This window comes from Chlamydotis macqueenii, chromosome 1 (assembly GCF_036417535.1).
Source record: "Chlamydotis macqueenii isolate bChlMac1 chromosome 1, bChlMac1.mat, whole genome shotgun sequence".
NCBI classification, from domain to species: Eukaryota; Metazoa; Chordata; class Aves; order Otidiformes; family Otididae; genus Chlamydotis; species Chlamydotis macqueenii.
Genome location: NC_141556.1, coordinates 24,248,512 through 24,262,147, shown reverse-complemented (window position 1 = coordinate 24,262,147; position 13,636 = coordinate 24,248,512). Strand labels below are relative to the sequence as shown.

Genomic DNA, 13,636 nt, shown 5'->3' with positions numbered 1-13,636 from the left:
TGGTTTTTGGCATCAACATCCAGAAGAGCAGATTCCTGATTCTGCATGCCTGCCGATGTCATTTAAGCAAATACTTTGTGTCTGATACACGATACAAGCATTATCATATTTCTTAAGCTTTAAACTCCAAATCGTATTGTGTCCCCCAGCTGGCACACACAAAAACATAATCTTGTTTTTGAATTTGTTCTGTTTTTTAAAACTTCTCTGAAGTATTTTCCTCAGAAAACCTCACACCTCCTCATCTCATTCTCAAGTAACAAGTTTAAAATTCATACTGCTTGAGTAGAGTAACAAAACTCAGAAAAGATGATAAAGCTCCAGGAAACGGAAAAACATGAAGTAATAGCTCAGGAATTTCACTCCAAAAAGACTCCAAAAACTCTTTGGAGCACTAGCAAAAAAGGCCTTTAAGTATATTTGTCAGTATTAACAGACAAAAACCACAATAAATATAAAATATCAAACTTCCAGGTGTGTATAAACTGTTTATAGATGGGTAAGTCCTGCAGGTATTACCCAAAACTACATTAGAGAAAAAAATGAATACCTGATAAACTACTATTCTAGCTGATTTCAGCAGGTTACTTCACAAATACTGTAAAAAACATAATGAAATAAAATGTCAGAAAGGAACTCATTATTTATATTTCAATATTGATGCCATGATTCTACTTCTCAACATGCATCTACATTAATTTCAAATCTGTGATTTCAGATGACTAATGGTTTACTTTTTCAAGCCCGGAAATGCAGTCGTGTCTCAGCAGTTTGGTGGTTAAAGTCTCTTCCACAACCGTATAAACAGTCTAAAACTTTCAAACACTACCTTAGAGAGAAGTATCAAGCTTAAACATGGACATTAAACCCCCAGCAGCTCACATTGTAGTTCATGCTACCCTACCCTTTCCTCCCTCTCACTCACATGAAAACTCCAGGCTGTAAACAAATACATAGCAACAGGAGCCCTGACTGCAGTGCTGGAGGTAACACGGGTCCTTTGAGAGACAGAGGTTTAGTATCTTCTAAGCTTCCCTAAACCATTTACACTTTTCTATAAATAAAGCTGCTTATCACTGTACTTAAGCTTTAGGGACTTTAATTAGACCAGGAATTTCTCTACTGATTAGATAAAGGCTGTTGCAATGGATTGGCAACAGTCTTAAACAAAACCAAAAGGATCTCTTTTTTTTTTTTTTTTTGCGCTTTACATACATCTTACTCAGGAAAGTAACCATTGTCAAGTAAAAAAAAGTGAAAGAAATTCCTCCTTTCAAAATCATGTTTTAAGCTTCTGTTTACTCAGTAGAGAGAAAATAATTGTATCTCAGCACACCCTGTAAGAAACAATTCCAAGTTTGCCTTGCACTTAAGGCCTAAAAATCATAGAAGTACTGAACTTCAAAAGAAAGTGTACAACAGATAAAAATTTGAAATGCTGGACTCTTCAGCTGCCTTGGAGGAGGAAAGCAGAGTTCTGAAGTGTCCTGAGCTCAAACACTACAACACGCAAGACAGACTTACATCTGTAAAAATGCTGTGAGTTACAGAATTAGTTGACAAGAGTTAACTATTTAGTACTCCTCTCGGAGTGTTTATTAACGAAGCCATGTTTGTTTGACCTTGAGCGGTTGCTGGATTACTGCACTTGCCTGCAGCACTAGCTGTTTCCAGAGAAGCTGCTGAGCAGCTGCGAGATCTGCCAGGAGGACAGGGTGTCACATTCTTACTCATTGTGTTTATTCGCTAGCACAATCCAACTTTCCAGAGACGTGAAAACTCCTGCAACTTGACAGTGGCTATTTACTGCTCTGTGAACCTGGCTAGGCAACCAAAATTACTTTTAAAAGTGTGTAATCAATATGCAAATCTATTTTAAAAGCTGCGCCACAATTAGCACTTAAAAACCACACAGTTTTACGCTAGTTGGGTCAAATTAATTTTATTATGCTCCATGATGAATTGCCACCAGTGCAACATCCTATTCACTGTACATTTCAAAAATTCACATACTAAAAATTTCAGTTTGATAAATGGAAAACTGAATGATTGAGAAGTTCTTACGGATTTCATACGTACAAGTGGCTAGCTGATATTGTCTATGCACATAGAGTGTTGAGATACAAAAGCCTCATGCTAGTTCGTTAATTGCTAAGGCTATCTGGACAGTCATTTCACCAGAATATATAAGAGAGGCCTTCATTACAATGTTTAGCAACAATGCACCAGTATCATGAAGTGCTATCTTCTGCTCATAGTGCAAGTGGCAGAGTGCTGAAGCATGCAGTTATGACTAACTGAACTGCCACTGCAGTCTTTATGCCTGAAATTTATCATGTACAAACACTACTTTAAAGTAAATATTAACCTGGACACCACAGAATGTGAGTGTACTTTTTGTATGAAGAAAAAGAAATAGAAAAACCAAAAGCTTTCTTTGGCCAGTATCTACAAATCAAAGTTTTGTTCAACAATGTAACTTCAGAGCTCCCAAAATCTGGAATAGAAGTTTGATTAATGAATTGTGATACTTAATAATTAACTATATTACAGAAATTCCAATTCTGGGAACATAACAGCTAAACATATCTAGTAAGTAGCATGTTAGGAAAACCTCTAGGCCTCATCTGCTTAATTTTAAAATGCCCTATATGCAATTAAAACACCGGAGCAGTGCCAGAAGTTCTATGGAAGCCATACAAATATTTTCCTTATACACGAGTTCTTAACTCCACTGCCATTAGGTACCCTAGGCTGCACTTGCAACTGATCGAACGCTCAAGCCATTACAGCAGCAAAGCTAGTAGGAAGTATTTCTAGCAGTGGAGGGCAATGCGAAAGTTACCGCAAGAAAGTGAGACCACTTGGAAGTTTTTTTTTCCTCAAGTCATGTGCTTAAATTACTCTTGGAAGGAAGTTAGTATCCTTTGAATAATTTAACTACAACCTTACCTCTCCCACTACTTTTCAGCAACTTTCCTTTCTTCTCATATGACTAAATTAATTCGCTAAAGACTAGGTTATAACTGGGTTAGAAATCCAAGCCGTATCATGCAGGTCCAGCCTGTCAAGATCAGGTCAACACTGGGTTTCAGTCAATACAATTCTGATAACTTAAATTTAGTTTCATAGCTTGACTACAGTCAAGGACCCAGGACACTATGCATTAACTACGCTCCAAATGACTGACTTAACTAAACATTCTGTGTCAGATAATGTGGTTTTTAAAAAAAGATATTTTCTATCTGAAAATTACAGTAAGTACAGTATTTAATGCTGCAGATATTAAATACCCATACGGCATAGATTAGTATTTTGCAATAGGCAGATATGCCAATGTTTTACTGCACTACAAAGTATGACATATAAATGTGCAAGCTGTGAAATGAGAATCCCATTTTCTGTCCACTTACTCAAATACTATTCTTGTGAATTGGGTTCTTTATCTTCATCACAACCGTTGGTCTTAAAGCCAACATGAAGACAGAATATTGCCATAAAGTTCAGTACTTATTCAAAGTGTATATTCTGAGTTAATGGCTTTCCAACTTTACGGATGTAGGATTGGTGTTTCAGCTTTGTTGTGTACCATAACGCAAAGACTGCAAAGTAATACCACTTATGTTTACTTTATTAGTACACCAATGTCCTACAAATTTTAAAAAGTAATTAAACATTGAAGCAAGCATTAAACGCAGCCCTTCAGCCTGAAAACCACATAAAATTGATTTTAAAAATAAATCAAACTGTAGCAATTGCCAGTCTCCAGTATAGCCCCCAGTAATTTAAACTTCTTCATTCTGAAAGTAAGAGCTAGGGAAAAAAAAACAAGGGGGAGAGGAAAAAAAAAAAAAAAAAAAAAAAAAAGAGACTGAACTTGTCTGCATCAAAGATGCCTTTGCCAGTATGACAGTGTAAAGCCACCCTCTTTTAACTTCAGATAGAGAGTTCTCTAACTGAAGGATTTAATTACTACTGCTGTTCAATAGCAGTCAGTATTGCTACAGTTAGGACAAGGCAATCTTCACAACTAGCTGTGCATTTCTGTAGTGATCTTGTTTTATGCAAAGCATACTGCTAAGATTTGAACTGCAATGTTGTGATGTATTTGAAACCATGCAATAGTATAAACCAGCCTCAAAATTCATGTAGCATTGCATTTGCAATGAAGGGGCTAAATAAACTAAGAGCTGCATCACTTAAAGAACATAGTGCTATACTAGGTTTTAATAAGAAAATTTAGATACAGAAAAAGTAGGGTATGAAAATAGTGTTTTCCTTCTTGCATTATAACTAAATTACATTAAGGTTTTTGTCAGTCTCACATATTACATTTAAACTCCCTTATTGATGGAATGGAAAGTATTCACACGTACATGATCATCCAGGTGTAAACTTGCACACATTTAACAGGGAGTAGCTTTGTAGAGGATTATGACAAACCTTTACAGATTAAATGAGGTATTGCACAGATTAATAAAAAAGCAAAAGGCAACAAAAATATACAGCAAATTGGTAGAACATTTACATGATAATTTTACAGAATCCATAGACAGAAAGTAGTGTTTAGTATATCATTCACCTTAAAAAATATATATATAATAATATATGATCAATCATCCCATTCGTCATCATCCTCAAAATCTTCTTCATCATCTTCATCCTCATCTTCATCTATAAAATAAAAAAGCAAGTCACTTGCATGCACCAAATTAACATGAGAAACGTGTTACTGATTTCTCCCACAACTTTCTGAAAACAGAACAACCAGTTCAAGGAGGTCACAACAATACATTCGGTAATACTCTATTTTAAGAATGCTGGACATGACATTCAGTTTATATAGATACTGGCTGAAAGTTAAATCTAATTTTCTTACATTCTTAGTCCCTGCTCTAGGTAAGAGAAGTGTATCTTGTTTTCTGCTATGAGAAAAAGAATCAGAAGTTCTCTTTTAACACTTACTACCTATTACTCTTTCTTAGAGAATATGAGTGACCAGCTTGTTCCAGATTGGGTTCTAAACTTCAAGGATGGATTAACGCCTGAAACGTAAGAACTGGTTCCCCAGGTTTACCACATAATGGGATTTCTGTTTACTGTACAAACAGATTAAAAAAAATTGTGAGCTCAAGTCCGTTGTGGTTACTGGAATATTCCAAGCTGTGTAATGCACATTAACATCAACGTTTGTTGTTAACTTTATTAAGCCTTCCATTATTTCTGTATGTACCATAATTTAAAAATTGTAGCCTGTTAAAATTAAACTACTTATTTGTTAGGCAAAAGCATTTCCTTCTCTAAGAAAACATTGTATTTAGCGCCTTCTGGTATTTCATTTATGTAAAGTACCGAAACTTGAAATTACTACGTAAGGCGGCAAATCAACAAACTAGATTGCACTTAGTGAAACAGTCTGCAGACTACAAGTGCAGTTTTGGTATCAAGGCAAGCTCTGGAATAAAATACATCAAAGCTTAAACAGAAAAAGTGTAACCAAACAGCTGCCCTGCAGCTACTGCACTGTATTTATTACAAGCTGGTATTTGAGAAATGCAAATCCTCTTGCAGCCTTACTTTTTCCGAGCATTAAAGTGTGAAAAGTTGCTTCAGTACTGGTATGGGACTAGTCAAGTAACGCTAGTTATCTGATGATTATCCAGCAGGTGGCATCCAAAGCACACTGGAAACACCATTTTAAAAGCGTGAATTTTTGCAAGAGCTTTGGCTTCTAGAACCAGAAAGCATTAAAAACCTTCCTTCCAAAATATTTTTATGATTTATTTCATCAGACATCTAGTGGATAAAAATACATCAGTTGTAAAAAAACAAACAAACAAAAAACCAAACAAAAACCAAAACAAAAAAACAAAACAAACAAACAAAAAAAACAACAAAAAAAAATTTCTTTCTGAAGATAGTAACCCCAATTATTGTAATTTTAAATGCAGTATTACTGCAAACGACTATGTACCACTAATTCAAAGTAGCACGAAGTAACTATTCAACTCATCACGTGGGATCTGCCTAGAATATTCTGTATTGGACTATATGCTGAAAACCATGTTTTTCTCTGATAATATTTTATGTTGAATAGAAGTGTTAACGCTTGAAAACCTGACACTGTAAGGTCAGAAAAAAATCCATTAGACTCACCTGAAGAATGAATGGCTTTGCTCCTTTTCTGCATAACTTCCATTAATGCACCCACAATTCCTGAGGTGGGTGCAGGTGTAGCTGGTGCACTCTCCTGGCCATCAGATACCTTGGAAAAAAAGGTTATGTTAGGAAGATGTAATTAGCAAAATGAACCTGTATATTTCTGGAAAAACTTCCTCATAAGATTAATGAGTTTATTTTCAGCCAGAAGAGTGAAATTGAAGTTTGTTTCTTTAGCTCAAGCCTGGTTTATTTATGAAAAAGTCAAACTTTTCTCTTTTGCCATATAACAAAATTGTAGTTAGTCCATACTCAAGACTAAATATTTCAGCTCTGACTCTCACTGAAGTGAGCACTCAGCTAAAGGAAAGCTTCTTACTATGGTTATACAGGCACAACTTATGTGGCTGCATAATCACTATTTATTTTATTCTTGTTATATATCACAAAATATTTTTCTTGCTTGGGTTTGTTAACCAGGTCTGCTTTGGGTTGATAATCCCTTCTGAAAGTAATAGACTTTGATACTGTGTATCTGTAATGGTAAATAAATATTAACATGCCCTCACACTTTTTGCATCAGAAGCCTCAAGCGCAGAACAGTGGCAAAAAAAAAAAGCAGAAGTGAGATTAGACGAGGGTTTGCAACAGTAAAAATGAAGTTGAGCAAAAAATAGCTGAAGGTTAGATTAAAGCTGTGAGAATAAACAATCTAAACCAAATGTGTAAAGGATGGTGAGAGATGACAGGTGAAGGGAGACAAAGATGGTTTACAAGTGAATCACCTTCCAGGTATAACATTCTCTAGATGTCAGCCATCATGCTCTTTGGCCAACTTACAACTATGAACACATTTTATGCAACCTAGAAAGTGCAGTCACCTTGACATCTCTCTTGTACCTACAGGCAAAATTATCTTGAAGATATTCAGTGACATCAAAAACAATTAGCAATAGCCTGAGCTGCAGCAGGAACAGCAGAGTCATTCCTCATGGGTGGCATTTTTCCAGACAAAGGCAGCCACCTTCTTAGAAGCCTCAACATTTGCAGAGCACAGGTCCGTTTTAAGATGGAAGGAAAAAAAAAAAAAAAAAAAAAAGAAAAAGAAAAAAAAGAAAAAACACATATCCAGTGTTTGCCTTCTACTATCATTACTGCTGAACTCATCGCCTGCAGTAGTTTAGATGACTGTACTGAAGTAGTCAGGAGACCAGCAATCTTTCATAGTTCTTGCAAAACTTCTTTATAGCCACAATATTGTGGTATTTCAGTAAAGCTTAAAGCTTTACTGAAAAGTGAGAAATTAGTTTGGAACAAGGATAATTTCATGCACCAATACTCATCTATAGCAAGTATGTGTTCTAAGCATTTTCTCAGTACTACTGTTTAAAGCATCGTTTTAAAAACTAGAAGTTATGATCCAGCCCAGAACAGAGCCACAAGTTACTGTTCACACCGCAACACTGGAAGCCATTTGCAAGTCTCAGGGAAACATAGATGAGAAACAGCTTTTACTCACGGACTTCAGCTGTATACCCTGTCGTATCTGGTCTAACAGTGCATCTCTTCCTGAGCAGGACACTGGTCGACTGTTCTGTTCTACTTTCTTCAACTGAGCTCCTTCTCTGATTTGATCCAAGAGTGCCGCTTTGTTTCCTGCAGGAACTGGAAGCTGGTGATCAACCTCTGAAGGGAGGCCTGGTGGTGGAGGAGGACCAGGAGGAGGTGGTGGAGGTGGTGGCGGTGGAGGAACAGATGACCCACTTGCCGGTGGTGGTGGTGGAGGAGGAGGGCCGGACGGTGCAGATGATGAATGCACTGGTGGTGGTGGAGGATACATCCTGTTTGGAGGAGGTGGGGGCACTGTTGCACCAGGTCTAGATGGAGGTGGGGGTGGAGGTGCTGTTGTGGGAGCTCTTGAAGGAGGTGGAGGTGGTGCCCCTCGGCCCCTAGCAGGGGGAGGAGGAGGGCCTGAACTATGGGGAGGTGGTGGTGGAGGTGGAGGGGGTCCTCCTCTGCATGGTGGTGGTGGAGGTGGAGCTGAAATGAAACAAAATAATTACAGTTACATGCTACTCAATATATGTAAGTCTTTTCAACTAGCTGAAAAAGAAAAAAGGCTTTGCTTTGCCTTTTACAAGGATCTCTGCGCTTGTGCGAATTTTACCAATTCTGGATTAAGCTGAATATAAGCTATGCTTACATGAAAGCAAACTGAACTGAATACAGCCCCCATGTCTGTTGTGCATTTTGTAAAAGCATCAACACTGCAGGAAGCAACTGCAATACAAAAGACTAATTAAAATCACAAAACAAGCTTGGTCATTGATTTTCATTTGGTCTTATGGTATTGATTTTCTTCATGATCCAAGCGTATCTTAAGTTAGTGTTTCAATTTCTCATGACAAAATGCAGAAAAATTTCAAAAGAATCCTCTAAAATTTTGTTGAGCGAGGACACAAGGCAAGAAAAAGACGTTTTGGAAAATACACTTAAGGTGAAATACAGAATTTCCACTTTATAACCTAGTCATTATTTTATTAGGGAATTACAAAGGTAAATATTTTTTTAATTACCATCATCTAGTACCAAAACCAGCCCTACTAATGCATTACGATGCAGTGTAAACCGACTCTTGGTGTCTTTTACTGAAAATTAGTTCCAACACTATCTTTATGGCAGGGACTGCAGAAAGGAAACAACTTCAGGGCTACCTCAACACAGAGGATCATTTCTACATGAAGTGGCCTTGAAATGTACTTGCTCTGCTAATGGTATTTTAAATAGCACTGTTTCATTTCCTCTTCCATTAAGCATCTGATGGCTTATGGGACTTTAGGTTTTGTGGTTGTTGCACATAACTACTTAATAATCCAGGTACTGTCATACAACTAAGAAAAATTCACATTTGATTTCATATCCTTTGATAACAAAAAGGATAATACACTTAAAGATACTTCTTTACCTCTTCTTTTACCTGCTTCCTGTTACACGCTGAGCAAGTACATTGTCTACACTGGAACAGAGAGGGTACGTCCCTAAAAAAGGGGTTTTGAGGAAGTAGGAGACACTAGTGTCTCAGTTCCTCCTTCCCCACTCATCTTAGAGAAACGTATCCATCCTGAAGTTATGTGTTATGTTCTTAAGTTCCACAAACTGCTCTATTTTTCTCCATGCCTTTGAAAGAACAACATGAGTAGAATCTCCTCTCAAACTTCATATATTTTCCAAAAGACATAATGCCAGCATCCTTGATTTAAAAAAAAAAAAAAAAAAAAATCCACTTTTTGGCTGGCATGACTGTAGTTTCCTCTTTGGCCATTGTAGGCCAGTATTTTCCAATATAACTTACTCCGCAAGCACCACAGACAGTTTGTCTGTATTACTCAAAAGATATACAACATGGTGATGCTCCAGAGTCTGTAGATTTAAACACAAGGTTTAAGCTTTCCTGTTGGGAAGGGGTTTATTTGCATCATATCTAGAGAGAGATGCCACATTCAATCTGTGGAAACAGAGTTCAGCAGTTTTTATAAGGTTTGGCTGCACTCAAGTGAAGTGAGGGAGGAAGAGCAAGGAGGGAACACCATTACCTCATCCTCTCTCCCTTCCCTCCCCAACAAATGGTACAAGCAAAGCAACAACATAATTTCGGTTTTTTTTTAAAATAAATGCACATTAATCTGAATATTGCTATTAACAAAAAGTCTGTAAAATCTTGTGTTGATGGTATTGTCACTAGAAAAACCAACCAGCAGTATCAAAACTAGGGAAATGACAGGAAAAACAGGAAAGTAACTTCTTTCTGAGCAGAACAACATGTCTGCAACTCTCTAAGTTAGCATCCTAGCACGGTTAATAAGTAAGCACAGAAATTCTTGCAGTAAAGCACAGAAAAAAAAGTGTTTCAGTTGAGAAAGAACACTTCAAACAGCAGTCAAATCTACACATCAAATAACATAACTGCAGATAAACTCACTGAAATACTGGAATATTTTATCTACCTCTATCAAAAAGCACAGAGGTAGATTATTATCATGCATGTTAAAGATGAGGCAGCTTTTCTTTCAATTGCATACATGCAAGTGGTCGTCACTTGAAGTTAACACAAACATAACAGAAAAACATGCATTTTTAGTTTTCTAAGGTAGTCACAAGACTCCAAGGCAAGTCTTCTCAATCCAATTTTATGGTCAGCAGTCTGAGATCAACAACTCCGTAGACACTTAAACAGAGTTAAGAAAGTGACAGATTTCTTACTGAGGAAAAAAATCATAACTGAAATTTTGCTTGCAATTTAACTCAGACTATAATTTTTAGTATTGCAGTCAAACAGATGTGGACAAAGGTTTCTCATCTAGGAAAGAAATCACACAGCAGCATGAATACTTTGAAGCATATGCTTAGATGCCAGCTCAAATACATACCGCTCCAACGGGGGGGACCTAAGGAATAAATGTAACAAGTCACTGTACCCTGAAACTGTCTTGCTTCAGTCCCTCGAACAATTTATTCACTAGTTTCAAACTGCTATAATTTCAATGGCATTTCTATCCTATTTCTCTTGAGAAGCACTCTAGGCAAATTTTTTAAAGCTTGACATTGGCAGTGTAATTTTCAGACTGACTTGCTATGTTCCACTAGATAATGCATCAGTTGAGATCACATTTAAAGGTTAGGCAAGAAACGGCTTATTTGAGAATTTTCTTGCAGCAGAAGCCTGCTCAAAACTGGTACTTTTAACTTTAAATTACAAAAAAAGCTTTTTTTCTTTTTTAGAAGATTCGTATAAAATTTGCAGGCCTCTAGCTGTTCATTCCACGGTGCTGCTCAGGGTGAACAGGCACCACACATACACCTGTCAGACACATGCTGCTACTGTAACTGGCAACAGCAATATTGCTTTTAAGATTTTTATTTATTTGTAAGATTGAGATTATAAAATAAATATGCAACATACAGTCTGAAAAATCTACATGGAATATACTGCATAGCCTTGCAGCCAGACTAAATGTTACCGGCAATAACTTAACTGACATCGATAAGTTCCTTATTTGTTAGGGAATTCTCATGGGTCATGCATGAACGTTTTTCCATAGCGTATGGTACACAGCAACGTTATGAAAGCCAATGCAACTGTGGTGACATGAAGTCCAGAGACGAGAATCAAGAATTGCTCATCATCAATAGCTTCTACTCTAATCCTTAAGGCAAAGATCACCCTGCTATTTTTTACATGGAAATAAAAGCAATCCCACCTTGCCTGCGCAGTTCATTTTTAACAGCTTCCACGCCTCCTGTTTTTTCAATGAAATCATATATGACCTTTGAAGTTTCTTTGTCTTTCAGTTGAGCCTCTGAAATTCCACACAGATCAAACAGGTTTTTCAGTTCTGGGTCTAAGTTGTTCACCTGCAAGTCAGATATATTAGTTTTAAGTACCTTGAAATAGAATATTTTTAAAAAAATATTATTTGTATTGGGAAAAAAAAAAAAAAACCGCTACGCATGTAGTTAAAAGGAACAGCAAAGTCAAGGACATGTCTCTGTGTTGACTTTTCAGTCAGAAAGGACTGTTTTAGAAGAGGTAAGCACCTTGCACAAAACCTGAAGTATTTAGGTTTTTGTGCAAGGTACTTACCTCTTCTAAAATAGTATTTAAGTTTTTGTGCATGGTTTCCCCTCAATCCCAAATCTCTCCTATTCCCTTCTACTCCAGCACCTCTCCATGTTTGAATAATGTTATAAAAATCACAATTTACAACTATTTTGATGTATAGTTAAATTTATTTAATGCAAATCTTGACAACTTACATTAAAAAGCCTCTAAAGCTTTTAATTACTCAGTGTCTTGAATAACTTTACGTTACTTACATCAAAACCTGTGTTTGGATCCCAACCAACATGTCCAATGTGTCTAAAAAAGTAGAAAAGTCCATTTAATCATCATAAAAAGGACCTTGTTAACTAAAATAACAGGACACCAAGATAACTAGAAATTACTACCAGCTTCTACCTCCAGGCTTATAAGACACTAAGCAATTCTTACTTCTCAGTGCCCCGCTTGAGAACGAAATGGTAAAACTTGCTTTACTCCCATTTTTTGTCTTATATCAAAAAGACCAAGTGGAGAAGTCATTTTCACCCCTCATGTTACGGTATGTGGCAAAACATGAAGGCTCCATGCCATTCTGTGGTACACATGGATGGTGATAGAAGGACTGCACAGGGAACAAGGCAGGAGTTTGGCCTTTAGATATTAACTGGTCTTGGAGCTATTGCCAAGGCCTTCAGCATCATGCCGCCAGAAACCTCCTCCTCCCTACCATGGAGGACTGTTTTCAGTCGCCATCCTCCTAGGCTTCTAGCAGCCATTTCACGTGGCTACTAAAGTACGTTTAATGTGATGCTGTAAATCAGTTAAAAAGGCAGAAGAGCATGTGCTCTTCCAAGCTACTTCATGCAAGTACTGTTGGCTACGGAAGACAGAACCATAATGCTACCAGCACTCCATATTTTGCGTTTTTTTTTGCCAATGGTCAGTCCTAGAAAATCACCACAGTCTTCAGGAAGTCCAACTCAGAGTTTTAAAAATATCAAGCGAGCTGTTAGTAGCCAACACAGTTTAGGCTAGGCTTATCAAAGTACAGGACTGTTTTGCTGTCCTTACACAGTGCTTTGTGCAATAGTCTTTGTATTCTTGCTTGGGTCTGTTCATACTACCGACAGCACAAGTTTTCTTAATGAGAATAGCAAAGCTCAATGATCAATTTTGGTCTTGGTGTAACTGATTAGTTAACTACTTAGTTTGAGGGGCAAGAAGAAAAGTACAAGATCTGATTTAAAATGATAGTATGCTACAGAAAAGGCAAAATGGGAAAGCCCTTTCTTTTGCCTAAATATTTAAATGTCTTTTACTACCAAAACATGGGATGATTTATTGATTACAGAATTCTGGATGTGAAGCTACAGTTCACTTCATGTACATTAGACACACATTTCCTAATATATGATCTCATATCTGATTGTAATAGATAAACTGGCATATATAAATTGTCAGAAATTCACCAGTAAATACAACCTTACTCACACATTTTTGCATATCTGCGCTACCCAGGATGCTCTTTCAAGAGGTTGTGAGCATATGATTCAGAGCCTAGTGCACTTAATAGATATTAAAGTTTATATGGAGTTGTGTTAGCATTATTTCTCATTTATTTTTTTCATCCCTCAGAGTAAGATAAGTTACCTGTACACAGTGACTGTAACACATTTGTTTTCAGAGGTCTTTTCAATTAAAATGCATACTTATCAGGTAACTTCAAAGAATACATACAGCAGTAAGTTACATTAATGTTAAGTAGAGTTCAATTATTTTTTTGCTCAGAACAATGAAAGTCCACATCTAACAGAAAGCATTTAAAAATCTTACCTACTGATTGCAACTTTGATCTGGCATAAACAAACAGCAACAGTG

The 13,636-nt window shown here is 36.8% G+C and overlaps 1 protein-coding gene across 2 annotated transcripts in view; it reads right to left on the bottom strand.

Annotated features, from left to right (window-relative positions):
- Positions 1-1,926: 1,926 nt before the first annotated feature.
- Positions 1,927-13,636, bottom strand: part of WASL (WASP like actin nucleation promoting factor) — a 54,309-nt gene continuing 42,599 nt past the window's right edge. The window contains exons 7-12 of one of the 2 annotated variants that reach the window (XM_086747186.1): positions 12,034-12,076; positions 11,418-11,571; positions 10,587-10,604; positions 7,679-8,199; positions 6,157-6,265; positions 1,927-4,674 (exon numbers count right to left, since the gene is read on the bottom strand). In XM_086747186.1, coding sequence (XP_086603312.1) covers positions 4,613-4,674; positions 6,157-6,265; positions 7,679-8,199; positions 10,587-10,604; positions 11,418-11,571; positions 12,034-12,076 — 907 coding nt within the window. In that variant the 3' untranslated portion in view covers positions 1,927-4,612. The remainder of the gene's footprint in view (positions 4,675-6,156; positions 6,266-7,678; positions 8,200-10,586; positions 10,605-11,417; positions 11,572-12,033; positions 12,077-13,636) is intronic. The other variant, XM_086747191.1, reaches the window with a different exon arrangement.